Source organism: Felis catus, chromosome A3 (genome assembly GCF_018350175.1).
Source record: "Felis catus isolate Fca126 chromosome A3, F.catus_Fca126_mat1.0, whole genome shotgun sequence".
NCBI lineage: Eukaryota > Metazoa > Chordata > Mammalia > Carnivora > Felidae > Felis > Felis catus.
Window position 1 is genome coordinate 67,609,815 of NC_058370.1, and position 27,498 is coordinate 67,637,312.

At 38.5% G+C, this 27,498-nt stretch overlaps 2 protein-coding genes across 5 annotated transcripts in view; one reads left to right on the plus strand and one right to left on the minus strand.

Moving 5' to 3' along the window:
- Window positions 1–8,874, minus strand: part of LOC109498160 (translation initiation factor IF-2-like) — a 243,517-nt gene extending 234,643 nt beyond the window's left edge. Inside the window, exons 1-3 of the mRNA XM_045055102.1 lie at window positions 8,726–8,874; window positions 7,918–8,327; window positions 6,526–7,811 (exon numbers count right to left, since the gene is read on the minus strand). Coding sequence (XP_044911037.1) covers window positions 6,757–7,811; window positions 7,918–8,327; window positions 8,726–8,874 — 1,614 coding nt within the window. The 3' untranslated portion in view covers window positions 6,526–6,756. The remainder of the gene's footprint in view (window positions 1–6,525; window positions 7,812–7,917; window positions 8,328–8,725) is intronic.
- Window positions 7,062–27,498, plus strand: part of FOXN2 (forkhead box N2) — a 66,650-nt gene continuing 46,213 nt past the window's right edge. Inside the window, exon 1 of one of the 4 annotated variants that reach the window (XM_045054185.1) lies at window positions 7,062–7,082. The gene's annotated coding sequence lies outside the window, so the exon portion shown is untranslated. Of the gene's footprint in view, window positions 7,083–7,275; window positions 7,409–7,742; window positions 8,652–8,698; window positions 8,882–27,498 lie in introns of those variants that run through there. The other 3 variants (XM_003983970.6, XM_045054184.1, XM_019827153.3) reach the window with 3 other exon arrangements.

The window sequence follows — 27,498 nt, forward strand, 5'->3', positions numbered from 1 at the left end:
CACCCAGAGATGAGATGAGCCATTCCCTTTGGATCCTACCCAAATTCCTGACCCACGGAATCATGATATATAATAAAATGGTCATAGTTTAAAGTTACTAAATTAGGGGTCGATTGTTAAATAGCAATAGGCAACTAAAACAAATTTTTTCATTAAATTAGGATTTTTTTAACAATGTAATCAGTGATATATTTGGGTTTAAGTCTATCATCTTATTAAGTACTTTCTATTTTTGTCTTTTCTATTGTATGCCCTTTTATTTTTCCTATCTTGCATTTAGGATAATTACTTTTGATTCTCCATTCCCTTCTTCCTTTTAGATTGGAAACTGCATAGTGTGATGGTTAATTTTATGTGTCAATTTGGCTAAACCACAGTGTCCAGATAGTTGTTCAAACATTATTCTAGATGTTTCTGTGAAGGTGCTTTTGGATGAAATCTACAATTTAACTGGTGAACTCTGTGTAAAGCAGTTTGTGTAAGCCACTCCATAATGTAAGTGGGCTCATTCAATCAGTTGAAGGCCTTAGGAGAACAAAGATTGACCTTCCCTGAGCAAGAAAGAATTCTACCAGCAGACTGCCTTTGATCTTGAACTGGAACTCTACCCTAGGTTAACCTGCAAGTCTATCCTGCAGATTTTGGATTTATCAAGCCTCCACAATCACTTGAGCTAATTTCTTAAAAAAGTGTCTCTCTCTTTGTGTGTGTGTGTGTGTGTGTGTGTGTGTGTGTGTGTGTGTGTATACATCCTGTTGGTGCTGTTCCTCTGGAGAACCTTGACCAATAACCATAGTCATACTATTCTCTTAGTGATTATTCTAGAGATCACAAGATACATTCTTGACTTATCAGAGTCTACTATTAATTGTAACTTTTTTCCATCCTCATAGATGATGAACAGATTTTAGAATACCTGATTCCATTTACCTTCTCCTAACATATACACCATTATCATACATTTTTAAATACAAAAGACATTACTATTATTGGACTATATAATCAATGTCAATATTCATTTAGATTTACCCACATTATTTATCTTTTTTTCTTAAGTATGCTTCACACTCAGCGCAGCCCAACATGGGGCTTGAACTCATGACCCTGAGTTCAAGACCTCAGCTGAGATTAAGACACCTAACCACCTAACCAACTGAGACACCTAACCAACTGAGCTACCCAGGCACCTCATTACCCACAAATTTGTCATTTTAATTGATCTTAATTTCCTCATGTATCTCTAACCTTATTACAACTGGGATCATTTTCCTTCTGCTCAAAGAATGCCAGTGTGAATCTGCTGGTGACATACTCTATTTTGTTTGTTTGAAAATTTCTTTTTTTAAAAAATTTTTTTTTTAACATTTATTTATTATTGAGAGACACAGAGCGTGAGCAGGGGAGGGGCCGAGAGATGGAGTGACACAGAATCCTAAGCAGGCTCCAGGCTCTGAGCTGTCAGCACAGAGCCCAATGCGGGGCTCAAACTCACAAACCGTTAGATCATGACCTGAGCCGAAGTCAGACACTTAACCAACTGAGCCACCCAGGTGCCCCAGCGACTAAAAACGTATTAATTTCACCTTCATTATTAAAATATTTGCTTTTGATCTTTTAAAGTTATTGAGCCATGGGGCACCTGGGTGGCTCAGTCAGTTAAGCATCTGACTTCGGCTCAGGTATTGATCTCGTGGTTTCTGAGTTCAAGTCTGGCATTGGGCTCTGTGCTAACAGCTCAGAGCCCAGAGCGTGCTTGGGATTCTATGTCTCCTCTCCTCTCTGCCCCTCCCATGTTCATGCTCTGTCTCTCTCTGTTTTTCAATATAAATAAACGTTAACAAAAAAATTTTTTTAAGTTATTGAGCCACCATTTTTTGGCTTCAAACTATTCTTTATAAAGTCAGTCATAAGTCTGATTATTGTTTCTTTAAAGATCAACTCTTGTTTTCTCTAGTTATTCTTAATATTTTTCTCTTCGTCTTTGGGTTTTAGCAATTTTTTCATGACGTATTGATGTGTCAACTGTATGGATTAGAAATATATATATGTATATATACATGAATCCTCCAGGGGTTCATTAATTCACATATTATTTCTGCCCAATACTGTCTTTCCTTTCATTCTGAAATTCCATCTATGTGCATATTAAACTTTATCATTGTATCTTCTATGTGCCTTCCCTGTGTTCTATATTTTCCACCCTTTTTCTTCTGACTCATTTTGCATAATTTCTTCTCACTTATCATCTAGTTCACAAATTCTATCTTTATCTGTGTCTAATATGCTGTTATAGCCATCAGTCCTTATTTTCAGTTATGGCTGTTATAGCCAATAGTCCTTATTTTCAGTTAGTGAATTTTTTGGTTCTAAAATTTTCATCTGATCCTTATTTTCAAGTTTCTAGTTATCTGTCTAAATTTTAATCTTGTTCTATTTACTTATACATAGAAATCATTGTTATTTTTATTTTATTTTATTTTATTTTTATTTTACTTTTGAGAGACAGAGCTCAAGCAGAGGAGGGGCAGAGAGGGAGACACAGAATCTAAAGCAGGCTCCAGGCTGTGAGCTGTCAGCACAGAGCAGGATGCAGGGCTCCAACCCACGGTGAGATCATGACCTGAGCCGAAGTCGGATGCTTAACTGACTGAGCCACCTAGGCTCCCTGAAAGCACTGTTATTTTTAAATCTTTGTCTGATAATTTCACTCTCTGAACCCCTTTAGTTCCGTTTTTTGTTATTTGTTGTTTCTGTTGTTTTTCTTATTTCTTTGTGTGACTGATTATTTTTGATTGTGTACTAGACATAGTTTTTGCAAAATTATACAAATGATTTGAGGCGTAGAATAATATTACTTTACTCCAAAGAAAATTTCAGTTTGCTTCTGCCAAGGGTTTTGGGGGCATTGACTTAAAGGAACTACCCTAATCCAATCTTAGGGTTGAGATGATTTGAAATGGAGATGACCCTTTACATCTAGGATGTAGCCATTTGGATTCCCTGTCTAAAGCAAGTTCAACCAAGTCATCCTCCTTCCCCCTTTGAACATTCTGAACTCTAATCACTATTCCCCCATTCCTTTTTTTAAATTTTTTTTTTCAACGTTTATTTATTTTTGGGACAGAGAGAGACAGAGCATGAATGGGGGAGGGGCAGAGAGAGAGGGAGACACAGAATCGGAAACAGGCTCCAGGCTCTGAGCCATCAGCCCAGAGCCCGACGCAGGGCTCGAACTCACGGACCGCGAGATCGTGACCTGGCTGAAGTCGGACGCTTAACCGACTGCACCACCCAGGCGCCCCCTTTTTTTTTTTTTTTTTAATTTTTTCACTATCCCCCATTCCTATTCATACTCTCAGCAACCCTCAGATCTTGGGTTGGTAATTTCTATCTTGTTAGCTCTCTAATACCTTTGAGCTGATAATTTTAATATTTTGTTAAGTTCTTCCAGTGTCGTTAGTAGAAGGATTGGTCCAAATTATTGCCAATACCAGGACTTACAGAAATGTAGGTACTATTAAATATATCTAGTTGTTCTTAGAGGTACATTGAAAAAGATCCTCAAAGGAAAAAACAAAACAAAACTAGACTGTCATCTGCAGTTCCATCTTTTTAGCCCCAAGTAACAGACCAGTACTTATAGGGCTGTTGTATCTTAGTCCCGGTATCTTGTGATTTAAGTTACTTCTTTTATCAACAAACATTATTTTCTTTAACTTTTTAAATATTTATTTATTTTTGAAGGGGGGGGAGGGAGAGAGAGAGAGAGAGAGAGAGAGAGAGCGCGCGCGCGCGCGCGAGCGAGCATGAGTGGGGGAGGGGCAGAGAGAGAAGGAGACACAAGAATCCAAAGCAGTCTCCAGGCTCTGAGCTGTCAGACAAAGGCCAATGTGGGGCTCCAACTCATGGGCTATGAGATCATGACCTGAGCTGAAGTTGGACACCCAACCAACTGAGCCACCCAGGTGCCCCTACATTATTATTTTTTTTAAAATATTTATTTACTTGGAGAGCAAGAGAATGAGAGTAAGCAAGCAGGGGAGGGGCAGAGAGAGAGGGAGAGACAGAATCCCAAGCAGGTTCCATGCTGTCAGCACAAAGCCCGATGTGGGGCTTGATCTCACAAACTTGATCTCACATGACCTGAGCCAAGATCAAGAGTCAGGCACTCAACTGACTGAGCCACCTGGGTGCCCCGTTAACAAATATTATTGGCCATCACCTCGGTCCCAAAACTGTTCTAAGCAATTAGACTATAAGAATGAAAGAGATATGGGCATTGACTTCAAGGGTCTTGAAGTCTACATTCTTTATTGGCAAACTGGTTATTTTTAGAATCATCAAGTCATGATCAAAGAGTCTTTGTTAAATATATGTAATACAATAATAAATACATTTAAAATGTAAATGTGTATATTTGAGTTCCTATCACTTTTCTGTCTAAATATGAGGGCATTTCAAACAATATGTTTTCTAATGTATTTGTCTTCCAGTAAAGTTTAAAGTACAAAAGTATTTTGGAGAGGGGTGCCTGGGTGGCCCAGTTGGTTGACTGTCTGACTTCGGCTTAGGTCATGATCTCATGGTCTGTGAGTTTGAGCCCTGCATTGGGCTCTCTGCTGTCTGCACAGAGCTCTCTTCTGATCTTCTGTCCCCTTCTCTCTTTGCCCCTCCCCCATTGGTTCTCTCTTTCTTTCTCTCAAAATAAACAAACTAAAAAAAAATTTTTTTTAAAGTATTTTGGAGAATGAACAATACAAACTTCACAGGAGATCTTAAATGCCAGGATCCTCTTTTTCCTAAAGAGTTAAACTCTGGTTTCACAGCCTTTTTACTCTTGTAAACTCCTGGGTAAAGCTACTCACTCTGAATCATCATTAGTTTTAATCACAGCTTTTTCTTGAGAGGTGTTCAAAGTCCTCTAAAATAGCCTTTAAGTATACAAGTATCCCTGGACTCTGAACTAAGTGTGATAGACTTCCTAAGAGACCTGAGCCTTACCTGCAGAGATTACTTAAATGTGCCCAGCCTGTCTACTGAATCAGTCATAGACAGGACCAGTAGAGAGATGTTAGTGGATGCCAATGCAGTATTTTCGTTATTTGACCTTATACAAGTTACATAGCTGTTCTGGATTTGCTTTTGTATCTATGATAAACTGGGCTCCTAGATGACATGTCTTGAAAGTATGTATTAATGCCAACTCTCAAATTCTGTGATTCTTCTAGAGTTGAGGAGGACTGTTTGGTCACCTGAGTTTAAAATAGATGAGAAGGAGGGGCGCCTGGGTGGCGCAGTCGGTTAAGCGTCCGACTTCAGCCAGGTCACGATCTCGCGGTCCGTGAGTTCGAGCCCCACGTCAGGCTCTGGGCTGATGGCTCGGAGCCTGGAGCCTGTTTCCGATTCTGTGTCTCCCTCTCTCTCTGCCCCTCCCCCGTTCATGCTCTGTCTCTCTCTGTCCCCAAAAAAATAAATAAACGTTGAAAAAAAAATTTTAAAAAAATAGATGAGAAGGAAAACTAGAAACTAAAGTTCAATATATCAAATAAGATACTATTACAATAATCTGTAGGGAGATGAAGACCCATATTATATTAGTGATCACCATTGTCAGCAGGTATAAAACAAGACAAAGGTATGAGGAGACTATGGCTTTCCAGAAGCCACCTCCTCTCAATCTTCCCTTCCTTCTTTGTTCCTGTTCTACTGCATTCTTCCTCCAGGAACTTCCTTCAATTTGTCCACATGAGGGGGCAACAGTGATCGCTCTGAAGGGAGAAAATGAAGCGACTCTTGCTTCTATAAAGCATATAGTACATTTGGCTTGTGGCCACTTAACCTAAGTGCAGTTATGAGGCCTTTCAGACAGTGTAATGAGAAACAAATGGAACTAGCAGAGGATTTTGGACAAATCATATAGACACAGTATTTTCATCTGCGGAATGATGCCTATAATTAATTCTGTGTCTCTGTCATCCCCAGAGCTTGACTTGCTTTATTGTCAGTAGGCAGCTTGTTTCATGCTCAGCTCACTTGACTCACAGCCCGCACACAGTGAATATCCAGTTAACATTCATTGTTCAGGAAAAAAAAAAAATGAACCTTGTATGCATCAGTCCCTGCGCAGGTCTCTTTCACACACGTTTACTTTTAATCTGTTCAGCACATTTGTGATATAGGTATCGCTACTCTACTTTTTAAAGATGTGGATAAAGATATTTAGAAATTTAGTGATCAGGATCATAATTTTAGTAAAATGGAGCCTTAGTTCTGCCTCTTATTTCTGTCAGATTATTTTTCTAAGCCTTGGCTTCCTTCTCTGTAAAGTGGGAATTTCTAAGAGGACAGGGTTTGTAAATTTAGCAAAAAACAAAACAAAAATCAGGAAGTTCCCAAATGGAACATTCTTTTATTAAAAAATTATTCTACATTTACCTGAAATTCTGACTTTGGGCACTCCTGTATATTTTATTTGGCAACAGTATCTTAGCATTATGGTTATGACAATGTACGTAAAGAACTTACCTCAGTCCCTAGCACTTAATGAGGGCTCAGGAAATGCGATGCTTATTAAATTTTGGATCTGATTCCAAAGTCCTTTTTTTCACCACAAACACGCTGAGCTCAGTTTCCACTTAAAATTTCAGTGAAGCGAGTGTGATATCACTTTAAGTTCATATTAATGCTTTACCGCTTCCTACAGCGCTTTCAATGCCCGACCCATGGCGGAAAGCTCTTGGGGAAACCCACAGAAGCTCAGGCTGTTGGGGGTCGTCGCTGCAGTCCCAGCACAGGCTTCTCCAGCCGACCAGCCGGGAAGGCCACCCTGGCCCCGCCCCCGCGCCTTCTTGGCCACTCAGCGGCCGCGCCGCGCTCCGCCACACTCCTATAGGTCCTGCCGGGACAGGCGAGGCCTTTCCATTTTTCCCGCCTTCCCAGCCCCTCCTCAGCCCGAAACCGGCACTGGCCCACCACGTCTCCGCCCTGCCTTCCGTGCGAACCCCGCCCTTCCGGACACTGCATCTCTCTTCCTTCCCACCCGCAGTTCAGCACGGCCTGCGAGGTCCGGGGCCCGCCCTTAGGTAGGAGGTGGGAGGAGATACCGGGAGGCGGGCCGAGCCCCCTCCGGAGGTGGCCGCGAGAGGCGGGGACCGGAGGGAAGGGCGGGGCTAATCTCCTTGGCGCCGCGTTGCCATGGCAGCGGGGGAGGGTGCAGGGAGGGGGAGGAAGCGAACGGGAGGGGGATGTGGTGCTGCCGCGGCCGCCACCGCAGCTGCCGCTGCCTGCTCTTTGCCGCGTCTTCCCGGAGGCGGCTGCTGGAAGCCGCCGGGAGCAGCTGTGGTGCTCTGCCATATTGTGTCTTCCCCTGCCCGTTCCTTGCCTCCCCGCTGCGGCTGCAGAGCAGACGGTGAGTTCCCGCGGAGTAGCGCCCTCCTGGGCGGGCGCTGCCGGGCGTCCGCGCTCCCCGCCCCGGTCCGCGGCACAGCTCCCGGGCGCGGAGGCAGCGCGTGCGGCCGGCTCCCGGCGTGGGGCGCGGAGGCGGCTGTCCCGTGACGCGCCCGGACATTTTTGTCCTGTGAGGAATTGGCGCCGGCACGGGGTTCTCCCCCTGCGCGCGGCTTGAGTCCTGTGTGGGTTCCCGGGGGGTATCGAACTGAGGGGAGCGCGGCTCCATGAGGGTCGTGTTAGGAGGGTCGAGTTAGGAGTTTTTCGTGAGAGGTAATGACCGCCTGGGAACGGGTGTCTTCTGGCGGAAACCGCTGCGAGGGGTGCCGGCTCTCCGGGAAGGTTCGGAGGTGGCCCCGGGCACGCTTAGGGCTCAACTCAGGGCGCATCTGCTGTTAGAGGAAGTGCCCCAAGCCCCTCGGGAGTGTGTGCGGCGCCCCCTCCCCCGCCTCGAAGTGGAACGAGACGTGCCGGGCGTGGAGTCCTGGTCCGGCCCCAGACGGACTGGCTGGGCCCAGCCAAGTAGTGCCCAGGGAGGCGCCTGACGCTGCCTGGAGTGAACTTCAAGCCCCAGGATTGCCGGGCGTTCGGGGGACAGGGGCGGGTCCCGGATGTAGGGGTGGCCGACCCCGGCACTCTCTGGCCCCTCCTCCAGCGGGCGCCCTGGGGGCCTCTCGAGGAGGCTGTCTTGGTGGGGTGGGAGTTCTAGGGTTTTCAGCGCTGCAATATGGACACTTCCTTTGGCTGCTTCTCTCGGGCCCGTGGTTATCTCTGTCCTTGTATCTTTTGTCGGGGAGGGGGGTGGAGTGGGTGAGAGGTACTGAGGGCCTGTGCGAGGCTCTTCAGCCTTCTGGGTTCGCCCCACCAAAGCAGCGGCGAGTCTGAAAACCCCGGAGGACGGGGGCAGTCAGGGGAAGGAGGCCCCTCTGAGTAGTCCTTCATCCTCCACTCTTACTCAACTCCGCCCCTTTTACCCCTTTGCAGAATGCCTGTTTCCACCTTAGCTCGCGGGAGTGAGAGTAGCGAATTCAATGGGGTACCACCCTCGGGGTCTTCTTGGACCTGATTTCTGCTTTAAAGTCTCCTTAAAAGCAGCCCCTGTACTCCGTTTTCACCTTACAGGAAAAAAGTCTTAGCGTGCAAAAAAACGGCACGGTCTTTCTTCTACCCCAACTCCGAGGCGGAGGGCGGTTATTTATTTCCAGGTTAGTTTGTGCTGTTTCTCCTGTCTTCCTTCTGATTGTGACAGCCACGTGGCCGGCTGACTGTAATAGAGTGCCCTAGCGCCACTAGGTCTGTGGCTTCACTGGTAGGCAGGGGCTTTGTAATCGTGCTGTAGCCTTGCATCCACATTTGTTTTTGTGTTTTCTGAGATGAGGAAGTGGAAAAAGCTGAACTGTTCACGTCTATCTCGTCTATCTCTTCCATCCGAATTGTAAGACTTATCTCTGTTTCCTTGAAGTCCTTGTAGGGTATATATTGACGTTTTTGCCTTCCTCTGCTGTTTGATGATTCATCTGTAAAATCTCAGCAGTGTTAGGTACCAATGAAGGAGTGGTGGGGAATAGAATAGTACATTATGGAGTTTCCCAACTCTGGAAAAACATCGTTTGTATTTAAGAACCATTAGTGAGAGGTTCTAAAGCAATCAGAAATAATCACATTCTGGAGTATTTCTTTTTGAGTTTTAGAAAGTCTTATTTTTTTCTTTTTATATGAAAATGTGACCTGAAAGGATATAGATAAATTATGAGTGAAAATACTTGTTTAGGGATGAAATAAGTACTCGTATGTGTACTTTCTTAAGCTCTTTTTGGAAAAGTATGAACGCTTAATGTGAATGTTAACATGAACAGATTTTATTTTAAGGAGTGAAATTTAATTTTGAGAATATATGAAAGTAAAGGGTCAAAAGGTTGAACATTTAAAAATCTAAATTTTTGTGGAATTTGGAAAATTTTAGAATTTAAGTGTAATCCATGGATACTAACATCATTTTGTGAATGCTTTGGTGGATTTGAATTATTCCTGTAACATATGTTTTTATTTGAATCAGTTTTACTTGAATATTGCTAAACCACAGGAAGCATTTAAAATGTGTAAAAGAATTATGTAGAGAAGTTATAGCAGCACTATTTATTAGAATTTAATTATGCCATAACAGTGGTTCTCAATCAATGAAGTTAATAGATAAAAAGATTGGAAAGGCTTCAGTGCCAAAAAGATAATAAGATTGAGAAATGACTATTATGTGCTGACCACTGAGAGCAATGCTTAGTTGGGAAAGAAAAGTAAATGTGGTGATGAAACAGGAAGTACTGAAAACATATGCTGTAAGATAACGACATTATTAGTTATGGGATCTATCGAATGAAACTTTAAGAAGTGCCATCCAAACAGGACTTGTTCTTGTGGTAGCTTATTGCTTAGCTATCATTGTGTGTGTGTGTGTGTGTGTGTGTGTGTGTGTGTGTGTGTGTGTGTGTGTGTGCGTGTGTGTCGCTTTTAGATTGTTGTCTTTTTAGTAAGTAGGTTTTACATAAATGCAAAAAGTCCTCCAAAAATAAAGTTTTAAGGGCCTAATGCTTTGCTGATTTCTTAGGAAGAAATGGAGATCTTTGATTTGATCCTTATTCTTTGATTGAAGAGACTAGATTAACACCAGTGAAAATTTAAGAATTTACTGTGTGAGAAGATGTAATTAGGAGTTAAATTGTATACTGCAGGCAAGTGGTATAAGGCTTAAAAGGAGAAGGAACCTAGAGGGTTTAAGTAGTTAGGGGAGGCTTCTTCAAGAAATAAGGCTCTTGATTTCTAAAGTTTAACATGTTACTCCCATTGGGTTAATCTTTCTGAAAATTGTATCACTCTCATGTCAAGCATGAATTGTATTACCCTTAGGTCAAGTATGAATACCAAATTTCTTTTCAGGACTTTTCAAACTTTGGTCCTTATTTAATCCCATCTTATCTTCCACTAACCTTCAGGAACTGTTCTTTATTCACTACTTCAATGTGGTATAACAATTTTACTTATCTTTGCTGGTGTAGCATTTTTCTGTTGGAAATATACCTGCACACATCTTCTTAACCGCTGAAGAAATACTCAGGCTTGAGTCTCGACTGCCCTGAGAGCCTTAGAATCATAGAATTTTAGACCTGCCTTCACCTCCCCAACTGAAAATTCTTTACCTTTTTGAATAGCATGTAATTCTTTTGGCTGTAGCATTCTATGCTGCCTTGTTTTCACTTAATAAATACTTTTTGGGGGGCGCCTGGGTGGCTCAGTCAGTTAAGCGTCTGACTTCGACTCAGGTCATGATCTCGCAGTCCCTGAGTTCAAGCCCTGTGTCGGGCACTGTGCTGACAGCTCAGAGCCTGGTCCTGTTTCAGATTCTGTGTCTCCCTCTCTCTCTGACCCTCCCCCATTCATGCTCTGTCTCTCTCTGTCTCAAAAATAAATAAACACTAAGAAAAAATTAAAAAAAACACTTTTTGAGCCCTTTTCATGTTATAGGAACTAAGGATACAGCTTTGAATAAGATTCCTATGTTCTTTTTTTTTTTTTTTAATGTTTATTTATTTATTTTGAGAGAGAGAGAGAGGAAAAGAGAGAGAATCCCAGGTAGGCTCTCCACTGTGTGCGCAGAGTGTGATGCAGGGCTTGATTTTACAAAATGTGAGATTGTGAGATCCTGAGCTGAGCCACCCAGGTGTCCCTCCAATGTTCTTTTTTAGTCATTTTTTTAGTTTTTTTTTTTTTAATTTTTTTTTCACATTTACTTATTTTTGAGAGACAGAACGAGGCAGAGCATGAGCCGGAGAGGGGCAGAGAGAGAGCGGGGGCACAAAATCTGAAGCAGGCTCCAGGCTCTGAGCTGTCAGCGCATAGCCTGACGCGGAGCTCGAACTCACAGACCATGAGATCATGACCTGAGCCGAAGTCAGTCACTTAACTGACTGAGCCACCCAGGCACCCCTCATCTTTTTAGGTTTTATCACCCTAAGAAAATTATAAAGTCTTTGACCACCCAGAAGAGTCTTATTTTCCTGTGTATATGTGATATGCTTTGTGAGGATTGAATTATTTTCTGAATAAAGGAAAGGCAAGACTTATGGAAATGAGGTAGAAAGATGGACGGAAAGATCTTTACAAGTGAAGGGTACAAAAACATAACCAATTATGGATGGCCTTAAAGGTATCACTTCTGAATTTAAATATGGTTTAGTACAAAAAAAAGAGATGACGTTTGAACCTAGGAATATAATAAAATCCTTATTTGAGGAAGGTTCATTTGACAGCAGTGTTAATAGTAATTATTAACTGCGGGAATGGGAGGCATGGGAAGGAGAGAGATCTACTGAAAAAAAATTAATAACTTTGAGAGGGAAGTTTGGAAGGGAAGCATCATCAAGAAGATGGTGAGTTTAGTTGAGTGTAAGATGCGTGGGAGAAAGCAAGGGGAATATGACCTTTAGTGACTAAAGATTAAAGATGTGGGATAATCACTTCAATATAGACGTGACAGCAAATGTTATGAATTTTTGTCACAGAGTTAATGAAATGTTGAGGATGAAGAATGATACTTTGGGAAACTAAAATTCAAAGGGATTTGCTTTGATCGTATGTAACTTCATAATTAATACTATAGACTTGTACAATGCCTACAGTATTGTTTATTAATAACTTTATTTCCACTATAGGAGAATACTATCTTTGTCTTACTTCCAAACATAGAGGGACGAAAAGAAGGTTTATCATCATTTGTTTCCGAGGGATTTTGATTCTTGTATTCCTTATTTTCCTTACTCTGTTTTCATTTAAGTAACCTTTTTATTTTAGAATGGTTTTACATTTACAAAAAAGTTGCAAGGTAGTACACAGAGTATACCTCACTCAGTTTTCATTATTGTGAACTGCTTGTATAACTTATATAACTAAGGAAACGAAATTGCTACATTTCTAATAACTATGCACTTTCTTCAGATTTCACTAGTTTTTCCCTAGTGTTCTTTTTCTATTCCAGAATTGCAAATTCTCAAACTTTTCTTGTTTTTGATGACTGTGACAGTTTTCGGGAGTACTAGTCAGAGATATTAGAGAATGTCCCTCGGTTGAGATTTGCCTAATATGTGAGGGGATAAATGATTCTTAATGATTAGACTGGAGTCATATAGGTTTTAGGGAGGAAGACAACAGAGATGAAGTGCCATTCTCATCACATTACTCTAAGGGCACATAATAACAATATGATAAAATTGATGATAATCTTGATCACTCTTTGAGGGCTTTGTTTGCCAGGTTTCCACCCCCTTTCCTTCCATACTCTACTCTTTGAAAGCAAGTTGCAAAGCATGTCCCATGCTCAAAGCCTTAACCTAATTTTGATTCATATATTTTTTTATTTCCCTCAACCTAATTTGCTTTTCTATAAATATTTAAAGTTGGATAGATATTTATTGAGCATCTACTGTATTTATGTGCTAAGAATATAGTGGTGAGCAAGAGAATTCTACTTTCCTAGAATCTGCCTGTTATAAATGTAAAATGGAATTTATCCCCTCACATAGATCTTGGTTTCACTGAAGGTTATAAACATAATATTACTATGGCCTAAAAGGCTAAATAAATCTCTTTACTTAAGTAGTCATGTAGAAGATATGCTTATTATCATAAAGGTTAACTGCCTTTTGTACCAACACAGGTAACAAAAAATTACTTTGATTCTCCCCAAATAGATGTATTCCTGTTAAATTACCAGGATAGTTTAATTACCATTAATTATCCTCAGATCCTATAAAGTCTACAGGTTGTATAAGAAAATTCTTGGCTTTTTTTTTTCTTTAAATATTTATTTTGAGAGACGTGCGTACACGGGGGGAGGGGCAGAGAGAGAGAATCCCAAGCAGGCTCTGCACTGTCTGAGCAGAGCTGAAGACAAGGCTGGAACTCACAACTGAAAGATCATGGCCTGAGCTGAAATCAACAATTGTGTGCTTAACCCACTGAGCCACCCAGGCGCCCCAGAAAATTCTTGGCTTCTTGATTGTACTTTAATAGTTATTTGGTGCTTTTGCCACTTAGAAGTGGTCTGAAAGATATATTGGGGAAAACATACTGGGAAAAGAACAGTCCCTGTGCTTTCCTCTTTGTGAGAGGCTATAATTATTTATTTATGGAAAAGAAAATGCAGTTGAAGAAAATAAATATTAAAGTTTTGAAAGTGATGATGAACTTTGTTGGAGGGAAGACACTGTATACTTAGTAGAAGAGTGATGCCATTGTAACATTGGGAATGTTATTGAGAATATTATTAATAAAACTGTCAATTTTATTGGACAATAAAATTTTTGTTTAAAGTCTTGAATGAACATTTCAGTTAATTTTTTCTAGTTAACTAGGTTAACTACAAAGTGCTCTTACTTTGAACTCTTAACTGAAATTTTTTCTAAAATGTATTTAATATATTTATACCTTTCACACTATATTTTACAGCCCACTGAGCATAATTTAATATTTAAGTTAGAATTTTTTTCATGTTTATTTTTGTTTTTGAGAGAGAGAATGGGAGAGGAGCAGAGAGAGAGGGAGACAGGATTTGAAGCAGGCTCTGTGCTGAGAGCAGAGAGCCCGATGTGGGGCTTGAACTTACGAACCACGAGATCATGACCTGAGCTGAAGTCAGAGGCTTAACCAATTGAGCCACCCAGGCGCCCCTTAAGTTAGAATTTTGAGACAGAGTTAACATAGTACTTTTGAGTTTTATTCATAACCTTAGAGGTAGAGAATTGAGGAAATTGATAAACTTACATCCTTATGGTTTCTTTATCTTAAAAGAGGAAATAACAGAAAAAGAAGAGATTTCTTGTAAGTTAAGATTTTGCTGTTCCTCTTGTTTGTCCCACGCCTTTGTCCAGCTCCTCCATCCTTAAAAGTTCAGTTTAAATGCTACCTGTTGTATGCTGATTGAACAACATTCAGTAGTAGTCCTAGCAATAATCACTATCTTTTATTGATCACCTACTATATTCTGGCATGGTATTATACTGGACATGTAGTTATATGATATATAGAGTATAATATAGTATATATTAATTCCTCTTAACCCTACAGGAAGTATTTTATTCTTATTGATAGAGAAAGATAATGAGAAGTTATGTAAATGCAGTGCTGGGTATTTGAAACCAAGTCGTTAAAATTTTCAAAATGCATACTCTTTGTACTGTGACCTAAAGTCTTTAAGAAATGGGTATTTGCCAGGATGAGACACTTGAATCTTGATTTGTCTCCTGGAAGGAGTAGGGAAAAATACATGGTAGGGAGAAGAAACTGATATTTCCAGACCATCTTCCCTCATTTGATGCCTCATTTATAGAATGCCTAATCTGTGGCAGCAATGCTACTACTTTATTGTTATAATGAGTTAAGTAAATGGTGTTAACTCCTTGGGATTCAAGGAGGTTAAGTCATTTGTCAGAGGTTGTATATATAGAAGTTTGTTGGCTGATGGGTCTGCCTTGCTCTTTGACTTTTCTAGTACAGGGTACTGCTATATTTATTCTTTTATTTAAATATTTGCTTACTAAGCGGTCTGTACTACAGCATGAAAATGAATATATTGAGTGCTGTTTGCAAGGATTTATATTCTAGTGCAGTATTTCTTAAGTGGATGATAGAACCTATGTGGTAAATTGTAATCAGCATTTCTTTTAAAAGATTGAATAGAAGAGGTACCTGGGTGGCTCGGTACGTTGAGCATCCAACTTCTGCTCAGGTCATGATCTTACAGCTTGTGGGTTCAAGCCCCACAACGGGCTCTGAGCTGACAGCTCAGAGCCTGGAGCCTGCTTTGGATTTCTCTTTCTCTCTCTGCTCCTCCCCCACTCACGCTCTGTCTGTCTTTCTGTCAAAAATAAATAAACATTAAAAATATTTTTTTTAATAAAAAATTGAATAGAAAATTTCAGTGTGTTATATGTGGTTAAGTGTAAAAGTATGATTTCACTTTGTTTCAGTTATATATGTATATCATGGATCTCTACAAAAATGTCATAAATAGCAAGTAAGTTCTATAATAAGGTTCTATATAGGATGCTAAGCAAGCAGGATGGGAAAAAAAGTTAATTCAAGGAAGTCTCTTCTGACTACTACTACTAAGGCTTTACTGACTCTGAGCAGTTCTGACAAATGGGGTAGAGAGCCTTAAATACATCCAAAAACCGAAAGGAGTGAAAGAGCATAGTATATTCAGGAAACTTGAAGTGGTGTGAAGCAGTGGCACACAGGAGCCAGATTGTTCAGGGAGCTTACTAGGCCAGTGGTTTCCTGGAGTCTCATGGTGTTCTTTTGTTAAAGAACAAAAAATACATGGATACATTTGATTGTATCATATAATCTAGAAACAGTTTTAGCAATAGAAAATTTGACTATATAACGTGTATGTAGTGTAAAATGGTGACCATGAACATAACTGTTCATAAAAACAATAACAACCAAAAACTGGTTAAGCAACTTTGAGGTGACTATCAAATAAATGTTACTTTTCTATTTTTTCTTGTGTTTTGTCAACTGCTGGCTTTTGCTGGCATACTAATGGTAGCAGGTCCGAAAATTTTAAGAGAAAAACGTTATAAGAGAGAAAGTTGTTCCCTTTGCTTTGAATTAGGAAGACAGTCTTTTTTCAGTTCTGAGGACACTCAGGAGCCAGCTACTGGAATATTAATATCAGGCACATTTCTGAAGGCAGAGTTGGCAAACTTTACCTACAGCTGTTTTTTTGTTTGGCTTGTGGGGTTTTTTTTTGGTTTGGTTTGGTTTGGTTTTTTTACATTTTGAATTATTTGCCAACATTTAAATATTGGTACATTTCACATGAAATGACTAGAGTTCTGTCATCTCTTGAAAAAATTGAACATTATAGCAACATTGGTTTCATGTTCCTACATGGTGGTAATTGCCTAAAGCTTGTGAGTAGCTTCCTTCTTGCTGGTAGTTTCCATCATTCTTTGTTGTCTTACATCAAACCAGCTTCACCCACTTGTTGTCTACCTTGTCCTTGTAAGGCATTTAAATTGCCTATGTACTGTACTGTACTTTGTAAAGAGTTTTTAAAGGGGGATTTTGGTGTTTGAAAGATCATTCTGCCATACTGGAGAATACAGATTGAAGGAATATGAGAAGGGTGTGGTTAGAAATTTAATGCAATAGGGCAGGTGAAATGCCCTTTTTTTCTTCCGAACCTGCAGTACCTTGTACCTTTCTCAAAGCATTTACTATATATAGCTTTCTATTATAGTTGTTAATTATCTCTTCAGTCTAAAGTGTAAATATCTCATAGAAAATATGTGCTGGATAAGTGCTTGTTGAATTTAATTATATTTATTTTGAAGACTACCATATTTGTCACAAAGATGAATTTTCTTGGCAGTTTTAGAGTATCTCTACCGAAAAAAATCTTTTATGCATTTTAAATATTGCAGTTTATTCTAAGAATCAGTAAGTGTCAAATACGTTTTAAAGTATGCGAGAAACAGAACAGGTAGGTACTTTATAATAAGATAGAGTTTTATATTTTTCTAACGTTTATTTGTTTTGAGAGAGAGGGAGACAGAGAGAAGGCAGGAGCAGGGGGAGGGGCAGAGAGTGAGGGAGATAAAGAACCTTAAACAGGCTCTGGTGCTGTCAGTGCAGAGCCAGAGACAAGGTTCTATTGCACAAATCATGAGATCATCACCTCAGCTGAAATCAAGAGTCGGATGCTTAATGGATTGGGCCACCCAGGTGCCCTTAAGATAGTAGACTTTTAATTCATCATCCTGTTTGCCAAAAATAAGGGCGAAATATTGTGGGAAAATTGGTCTCTTGGTTTGCTGCATAATTCTATTACGTTGGTTTGAAGATTATTCCAAAAGCTTTTTGTTACTGTTTTCCATTGATATGTAGAAGTAGTTTTAAATTAGTATCTGTGGTTTTTGATTTTCCTAAATTCCTTTTTTTATCCTTTTTTACTGTAAAATAAAATGTAGAAGAGAAAACAAATGTGTAATTTAGTGAATTATGAGACCGACACCCATGTAACCATCTTCCAGGTAAAGGGAGAGAATTTTGTCAGCTACCTTAGAAGCCCTTCCATGTATGCCTTTTCCCAAACATAACTCCTTTCCTTCAAAAAATAACTAATAACCTTAATTTTTTGGAAACTGCTTGATTGAATTTCTTTTTTGTTTTATTACTATGTTTCCCTAGACACTATACTTAAAGCTTGCATGCACCCTTCCTTCTTTTTGATTTTTTTGTTTTCTTTTCACCTTCTGTTTTTCTTAAGACTTTATCTTTTATGTTTATTTTTTCTTATATTTCTTGAACTTAAGTCTTCATTCCTGAAATGATTTTTCCCTTTTATTTCGGATTCTTTCCTGAATTTTGTCATTTTTTCCTGAGCTTTTTAAATTTTGATATATATTTTTTCTTTCCTGTCTTACATAATTTTTTAAGTTCATTTTGAAATAGAAGCTCATTTTTATCTCTTCTGTGAGCATCTCTGGCATGCTTTCATTGTCTGTAGGATGTTATTTTATTCCCTTTTTTCTTTTATTTATTACTTTTTGTGTGTGGTATGGTAAGTACACTTAACATGAAACCTGCCCTGTTAAAAAATTTTTAAGTGTACAATACAATATTGTTAACTGGAGGCACTATGTTGTACAACAGATCTCTAGGACTTACTCATCTTGCATAATGGAAACTTTATATCCATTGAACAACTCCCATTTCCCCCCTCTCCCTTGCTTCTGAGTTTAACTATTTTCCTGTTTCTTTTTTCTTATTGTAACTTTGTATGATATTCAACCTCAATACTTTGACTTGTTTCTTTATATGAAAATAGTTTTCTTGAAGTTTTAGAAGGAGGCTTAGTTCTTCTAACTTCAGAGTTCTCTTTTATTGTTTTTGTGCATTGTTAAAAAAAATGGTATACGGCTTTCTGAGATTTCCTGGCTCTGTTCTGCTCTGACACTTCTATTTGGACCTTCTCTTTTCTTTATCTTGTTTGTCCTTAACCTGCTCAATTTTGTTTTCATTCCCAGGACTTTCTCTTAAGGGTAAGGTCTGTCTTGGAAGACAGCCCCAAGTGTCAGTTTCAAATAGCCTAAAGGGACTAGACTGCTGTAGGCCTATAGGCCTTACTGTGAACCACTTGCACCTACTCAATGCTAGAGTAATTTTAGCTTCTCACAAATTGTCTCTCAGTGCTTGCCACTGAATACCTTTTGGCTATTTTGTGCTTCTGTTCTCAAGTTCCTCAGACACTTCATTGCTTCCCTCTGCTTTCTTTCACTTAGACACCAGTAGAAAACAGATTGGGAGCAGAGTGGGGGGAAAGAAGGTTGGGGCTGTTGGTGGTTTGTTTCAGTCTTTTGTATTATAGGGTTTGTGGTGAGACTATCAAATAGTTTTCTTCTAAAAATTACCCATGGTTTTTGAGTTTGCTCTCTAGTTGCTCTGTGTTTTATGTAAAGATTCAGAAGGACTTAAAAATTTGCTGCCACCACAGCTGCCATTTTCCATAATCCTCTTCCTGATAATTGTAATTTGGGGAGTGGTTATATATTTTCCCCCCTAAAATTTTGGCAAAAAACTTAACTTCTAAAATTGTTGCCACATGATGCTGTCCACTGATTTTACGTGTCATAGCACTCTGAACCTGTTGTTTTGCCCTGATTATTTCTTCTTAGTTGAGAGAGCATTTAAAAGTCTCTTAAAGATCCTTTGGGAAATTGTGAAAGGGTCATGAGACTATCTTTCTGTTGCAAATACACAAGTGTTAGTGCTTTGACACTTAATGCTTTAGCTCTTTCCAATATTTAAAAGCTAACCTACATTATTTGTACCTAGGGCGTTCTTACGTTATGGAGAAAAAAATGGTTAGTTTTGAGAACTTACTTGTTGATGTTCCTTTATATAAAGATAGTAATTCAGAAATATGAAATAATCAGAAAGCTTAATGGGATATTCCTTGATGTTTAGAAGAACAAAAAGATTTAAATAATTTGTGCAAGCTGAAGATACTCATTTAATAATTAGCAAATGCTTAATGTACATTAGGAATCAGATGTGTGTAAGTAAATAATTACAGTGTGAGACATACCCTTCTAGACATAGATTCAAGAGTACTGTGGAAACACAGAGATTAGGAACCAACTTTCCCCAAGGAGTGGGATTAGGTGAGGTGAATTTTTTAGTTACAATGGAAGTTTACTAATGGTGTATCATTACTGTTAATAAACTCATTATCTCTATTTGTTTTTGTAAACTTTTCTGTTAGCAGTGCTTCATATAGTTTTACTATAGACTTCCTTCATTTACTACCTCAAAATAGCATGTTGTTCAGATGGAATTAAAATAATTAATGCTTAAAAAGTTTTCTGATACTGTTTTGCAAATACTTCCTAAGTGGAGAACTAAAATTTAAGTGAAAGGCTCGCCAAGCAGAATGGAAAACATGGTATCTCGCATTGTTTTCTGTGCTCGAATGTCGATTGCTCAGTAAATATTTTTTAATGAATATCATATTTCACCTTTCAAATTTTTGTTCCATATAGTTTGATAAAAATATCTCCTTTGTTTAGTTGAAAAAAATGAATAATATGGTATAATTTGGGCTTTGCATGTCTAATGTGGTTGGCAGCAAGTGACAGCCAGGTTATACTTGCTTAAATTACTTAGGGTTGTTGTGCCCATTGTTTTCTATTCTTTTTGGGCTTGTTTGTTTTAGCCTTAAGTCCTTTATAAGGTATAGAACTTTAGTGTTTATAAAGTGGTTTCATTTCTGTTGTTTGCTTTGAGCTACTGACAGAAATAACCGTAGTAAAAAAAGGAGGAATAAATGCAGTTGGAACATAGGAGAGATAAACATCTTTAAAAGTAGTTCAGGTGGTAATTACATGGAGGAATTGTCATTAGGGTTTTGGCTGAATGGTGTTAGGGAAGCTAGACAATCCAGGTGTTAGAATAGCTGAAGCAATAATCTAAATAGAGAAATGCACAGAAAGTATTTGGGCAGGAATAGTCTAGTTTGGACTAACTTCCAGGAGAGAAGAATAAGCTTGAGGGTATAGATATTGAGTCAGATATATTGATGACAGTATGTACTTTTTAAAAAATCTTTTGTAGTTAATGGAGCAGTCTGGGCAGGGTGGCAGCTAGTGAAGTAGTGAAGAGTATGAGCTCTGGAGCCATATTCCCTTCAGAGTTTGTGATTATGGACATACCTTTTATCTCTCTTTATATGTTTCCGTATTATATAAAATGGACACTAATCTGCCTGGTAGAGTTGTTGTGAAGTTTAAAACAATTCCTGGTATCATAAACATTCAGTAAATGTTTTCATATAAGAAAGTATTAGCTCTCATTTACATAAATCATGTGTACGTGATTTATACAAACACACATAGGAAGTATACATATGGGTAGGATATATATATATAGGTCTTACCATGTATGTATCTACAGGAAAGCTATTAATACTTGAATTTCCATTTTTAATAACATTTAGATTAGTATAGAACAAAAATCCAACTGTCTCATTTTATAGATGTCCAAGTTAAGTGGTTGCAGAGCTGGAACCTAGATCTGACAGACAACAAATATTTGAGCATTAAACAAACCAGACAACCAGCTCTGCCATTATGCAGCTTTCAGTCAGTTAGGAAAGATATGTATTAAGCCATCTCAAGATAAATGTTATCAAAAAGTATAGGATATTATGGAAAGACAGAACTTAAGGCCCCCTCTAGTTTGGGATGTGGAGAAGGTTTCCCTTATGATTTTATTTTATTTTATTTTATTTTATTTTATTTTATTTTATTTCATTTTATTTTATTTGATGAGAGCACATATGCAGTGGGGGTGGGAGGGCTGGGAGGGGAAGAGAATCCCAAGCATGCTCCATGCCCAGCACAGAGCCCAACATGGAACTCCATCTCCCAACTGTGAGATCATGACCTGAGCCAAAATCAAGAGTCTGAGGCTAGAATGCTCAAATTGCCTGAACCACCCAGGCGCCCCTCCCTTAAGATTTTAAAGCTGAACTGTGAATGATAAATAGCAGCCAGGGCTAGGTGAAATGAAGAGTATATCAGGCAAAGGAAGTAACGTTTGTAAAGGTCCTGAGGGAGGAGAAAGCATGGCCTATTTAGACATCTAAAGTGGGGAGAACCAGGGAAAGAGTGGCTAAAGATATGGTCAAAGAAGTTAGATAGGGGCTGTCATGCCAGATCTTATATACCATGTAAAGGACTTTGCATTTGGATTTAAGAGCCCCATTGATGGATAAAGCAAGAAAGAGACCTTATCAGATTTGCATTTTATAAGATTACTCTGTATTGTAGAGAGCAAATTAAGAGAGGATCAGGCATAGATGCAGGGAGACTAATTATAAGGATATTGTCTGGATGCCTGGGTGGCTCAATCAGTTGAGTGTCTGACTCTTGATTTTGACTCAAGTCATGATTGTGGGATTGAGCCCCACCCGTGTAGGGCTCTGCACTGGGCATGGAACCTGCTGGAGATTCTCTCTCTCCCTTTGCCCCTCTCCCTCACTCGAGCTCTCTCTTTCTAAAATAAAAATAAAATAAAAACGTATTGTCAGAGCCACTGCATATGTTTGTGCAGAACACAGTTATGAGGGGTACCATTCATATAGATTACTGTTATAGTAACCTAGATGAGAAATGAAATATTGCTCCGCACTACTGTCGTGACTATGAAGGTGGAGAAAGATGGGCAGATTTCACTATTTAACTATTTCTCCAAAATCTATCCCCAGACCAGATCTCTCTTCTGAACTTCAGATCACATATATCCCAAATGACCATTCTATTTGAATATCTCACAAGCCAAATGCAACAGGTCAAAACAAACACACACACACACCACCACCACCACCACAAACACTGATCTGCCTCCAAGAAGAAAAGCAGCCGCTTTGCTGTCAATATTCTCTGTATTATCAAATGGAACTAACATCCATTCAGTGGCTGATCCTATCTACTAGTAGTGACATCTAGACTTCTTAGCTATGTATCGCTACAGTTGATTTGGCTATTAAGAATTTAGGTTATATTCCATGTAAGCTTATTTAGGAACTTGAATGTTTATTAGGTTAAGTGTTACTTTCTAAAATGTCCTGGAGATAGTCTATTTAATAACATAGATATCTTTTTTTTTTTAATTTTTTTTTGACGTTTTATTTATTTTTGAGACAGGGAGAGACAGAGCATGAACAGGGGAGGGTCAGAGAGAGAGGGAGACACAGAATCTGAAGCAGGCTTCAGGCTCTGAGCTGTCAGCACAGAGCCCGACGCGGGCTCGAACTCACAGACCGCGAGATCATGACCTGAGCCGAAGTCGGACGCTTAACGACTGAGCCACCCAGGTGCCCCAAGATATCTTTAAGAATTTTTAGCATAAATATATTTTATTTCAGTAATTACACATAGAGGGTTAGTTGAGTCTTTTGTTAACCTTTTTTAAATTTATTTTTGAGAGAGTACAAGCAGGGGAGGGGTAGAGAGGAGGGACAAAGGATCCCAAGCAGGCTCTGCACGGACAGCAGTGAGCCCAGGTGCCCCAGAGGGTTAGTTGAGTCTTACTTAAAATGTACTTACTTCTAGGGGCCCCTGAGTGGCTCAGTTGATTGAGTCAGACTTCAGCTCAGGTCATGATCTCACAGTTCGAGCCCCGAGTCAGGCTCTGAGCATCAGCACTTGCAGCACTGGAGCCTGCTTCAGATTCTGTGTCTCCCTCTCTCTCTGCCCCTCCCCTGCTCATGCTCTTTCTCTCTCTCTCTCTCTCTCTCTCTCAAAAATAAATAAACATTAAAAAAAAAAACTGTACTTACTTTTAATTAATCATACTTTTGTGTTGTTTTTAGAATGACCTATCAAATCAGTATATTAGGGGCGCCTGGGTGGCTCAGTCAGTTGAGCGTCCAACTTCGGCTCAGGTCATGATATCACGTTTGTGGGTTCAAGCCCCGCGTCAGGCTCTGTGCTGGCAACTCAGAGCCTGGAGTCTGCTTTGGATTCTGTGCCTCCCTCTCTCTCTCTCTCGGCCCCTCCCTCGCTTTCTTTCTCTCTCAAAAATAAAATAAAACATTAAAAAAATTTTTCAAATCAGTATATTAAATTTATTAGGTATGGAGTCCTAAGTTTTGCTTTCCAAATTTGACATAAGGGGCTATTAGTAAGATAAGATATTTTCTGCCTGTATTAAATTTATTTCTGATCATGGATGTACTTTTAAAAAATGTTTATTTTCAGTGGAACCATTTAATTGGCTGTAGTAGATTTATTGCATGACTGAGGCATTGAAAATCATTTCTGCATAAGTAAATTTTGATGACAGTATATTTGCTGTTTGTATTCAAATGCCAACCAACTTTACCCTGGTCCTTTAGGACATTAGATCTGTTGACTTTCAGGTTTCTGTAACTTTGTTCCTGTTAACGTTACTTTTTCAGTGCTGTCAGTACAGGACTGTCAAAGAACAAAAGTGCTGTTTGGCTAACTGGTCACTATATAGTTTGTAACATAGGTGATATTACTTCTAATTCTATATGGCAAGGATATTTCCCTCCTTTAGTGATTACTTTTATTTTTTTATTTATCTGTTGTTAGTGTTTTCCAGCCTTTAACATATTTTCCTTGGACACCACATTGATTGTAGTACCAAAGGTTGAGAAAAGATGGGTTTTCTAAGCTAGATTTACTATAAGAGCTAGTACTGCATTTTTAAATTTCCCTATCATATTCAGTAACATGTAAATTAAATTAGTGGTATGTTTTAGATAGTAATAGAAGTTTTTCATGCCATTTTGTTATCAACTTTTTTTTTTTACATTTTATTTATTTTTGAGAGGGATAGTGTGAGTGAGGGAGGGGCAGAGAGAGAAGGAGACACAGAATCCAAAGGCTCCAGGCTCTGAGCTGTCAGCACAGAGCCCAACACGGGGCTCAAACCTAGGAACCTGTGAAATCATGACCTGAGCCAAAGCGGGATGCTCAACCAACTGAGCCACCCAGGCGCCCCATGTTATCAACTTTTTAAAAAAATGTTTACGAGAACCAGCCATTTTCCTTATCAGAGAAAACAATTTTCACTGAATTTAGATCTTTTGTGGTACTGCTTTTTGGATCAGCATTTCTGTGTGTGAAAGGTAGGGTTAGGTACTAGCATTCATTTTTTAAAGAAAAATGTTCTTTATATGGAAAATACCAGGTTTGTTTATTGGTTAGAAGCAAATGTGTTGTGTGTGTGTGTTTTTTTTTCTTATAAAGCAATTGCTTCATTTTAACTTCCCCAAGAAACTGATGAACAACAGACACTTTAAGAGACAAGTACTGCAACAATGTGTAGGACAATTTTATATACTGAGTACAAATAGCATAAAATTATTTAGATAGAAATTGTATTTAAACCATGGGTTACACTGTGTACCTGGGCAAGTTAGGGAAGAAGAGTGGATTCAGTGGAAGGTTACAACAGAATTTGTTCCCCCAGATTTTAGTGTTTTCTCCTTTCTGCATGAGTTGGAGGAAGGTCTTTTCCTCCACTCAATTTTATTTTTTTATCCCTATTTGAAAAACAGTTTCCCTATGAGACAAATCTTTGACCCTTTTGTATTCTGTATCCAACCCCCCCCCCTCCCCCCTTCCTGCTCTTTCTTGACTGGAAAATGCAGCTGCACACATTTTTTGTGTAGAGACAATGGATCACATGCTGTGTCACCTAAATCTATGACCAAGAGGCAGTTTTATCCCTGAGAGACCATAATGCTTCAGTTGTCCTGGATACATGACATCATGTAGCATTATAATCAAACACACATCTTTTTTGCAGTACATTTGGTATTTTAATCTACCTTTTAATCTCAGTATTGGATTTTATGGGATGGACAGTATTTATACTAGAGAATCTTATTCAAAATGAAGGTTTTATTATTTAATAGGAAGGATTGTGAGTTCCTTCCTTTTATATGTCTAATTTTTTTCTTACCTGAGGGTTACCAATGTTATCAGGTATTTTGAGTTAATGGAATGTCGTTAAAATTCTAGTGTTTGTTATTTGTTACATGTGCTCAAATAGTATGTGCTCAATAAATGTTACACTTAATTTTTGCTCCCAATGTGATAAATGAACAGGAATAAAATTGTTTTCCTTTTTTAAAAATGAAGAACTCTTAGGATTTAGGAAATAATTAGTATCTGTAAGCTGCTAAAATAGTTTATATTGAGCTTATTATAGTCTTATTATACTGTTGAATAAATCCAGGAAATATAATGGTATGACTTACAACACTGAGAAAAGTTATTTTATTACAATTAATTAATGGCAGTAGTTTACTCCCAAGGACATTGGAGGTGAGGAAAGGAAAAGGAAATGGAATCAAACTTTTTTTTATGTATTTATCTTCATCAGAGACAAAGTTTAAGTTACAGTGAAAAATTGAGGTCATTGCCAGGACATGCTAATAAAATCACAAACATTTTGTATTCTATGCTATGGCATATCTCTGTGGTAGATTTGTTTTCATTTCCCTTTGCTAGGGTTGTTGTCTTAGCTCAAATCAAATATTTTTTTATATTGTTACTTTAAAGTGATTGGATGAGAAAGCCACAGATCTAAGATGGGGCCTACTCTTTGATTGCTCTTTTGACATTTGCAAGAGTGTTAGATTTACTGATGACAATAAGTTACTGGTTGGAAGAAAGAAGGCAAGTCAATAATAATAAAGTTTCCAAATGTATTTAAGGCCATGTAAAAAGAGAATTAGAAATTATGCATTTAATTAAATATAACTTAAAAATGATATTCATTTGCCACGTGCCTTATGAATTCACATGTTTAAAGTGTTTATAATGAGACTGATTTTAAGTAGGAAGCTAGACTAGAAGAGTGGAAATGGTGAGAAACAACTTTATCTGTAGGCCAGACGCTTGTTTTAAGCATAGGACTGACTGCAAGTCTTCATCAGGGTTTCTCTGTACAATTGCTCAAGTGTTGGTTTCATCTTCTTCCCAGTTAACAGATGGCATGGTTCCCCTTCTCACTCTAGTAGAGTAAAAGCTTTTAATAGCAAAATTGATTTTCCTCATTACCCTTTTTGGGTTTTCCTTTTTTTAAAATGAGAAACTCTTGAGATTTAGAAAGTAATTAGTATTTGTAAACTGCTAAAATATTTTATGTTGATCTTGTTATAATCTTACTATGCTGTTGAATAAATCTAGGAAATATGCTAGGAAAAGAAATATTCAATGATCAGCTGGGGGTGTGGTGCAAGGAAAAAAATCAGAATACATTTGCTTTGGGATATCAAGAATTGACTATCATATTTTATTTTGATCTGAGTATATTTTGGTGCTTTTCTTTATTTCCTAATGAGAATTCCTAGGTAATATAATGGATTAAAAATAAATCTTAATAAATTATTTTGCAAATAGTATCTTAGATTTAGGGCTTGAAGAACTATAGTATATATAAAATAAAAAATTAAAATCAAAAAATGTAACATGAGGAGATTCAATAATATAATTGAAAAGCACTTTTGGGCTGTCTGGGTGGCAGATTAAGCTTCTTTCTGACTCTTGATTTTGGCTCAGGTCATGATCTCACAGTTAGTGAAATGGAACCCTGCCTCTGGCTCCGTGCTCACAGCATGGAGCCTGTTTGGGATTCTCTCCCTCTGCCTGTCTGTCTTTCCCCACCCTATCCCCCAAAATAAATAAATAAAACTTAAAAAAAAAAAAAAAGAAAAGCACTTTTTTAGAAGTATTAAGCACATCATTAATAGAACTGAGTTAACTGCAATTATTCCTTATTTGTTGTAGATCTGTATTACTAAAGTATACACTAAAAAAACTTTCATATTCATGAGAATTGCTGGACTGCGAGATTGATTTGGGGGGTTTTGAGTAAATATATTCATGAACCCACTTTTTATGAACCCATATTTTTAAAGGATTATAAATATGCTAAAATCATAATTCTGTAAGT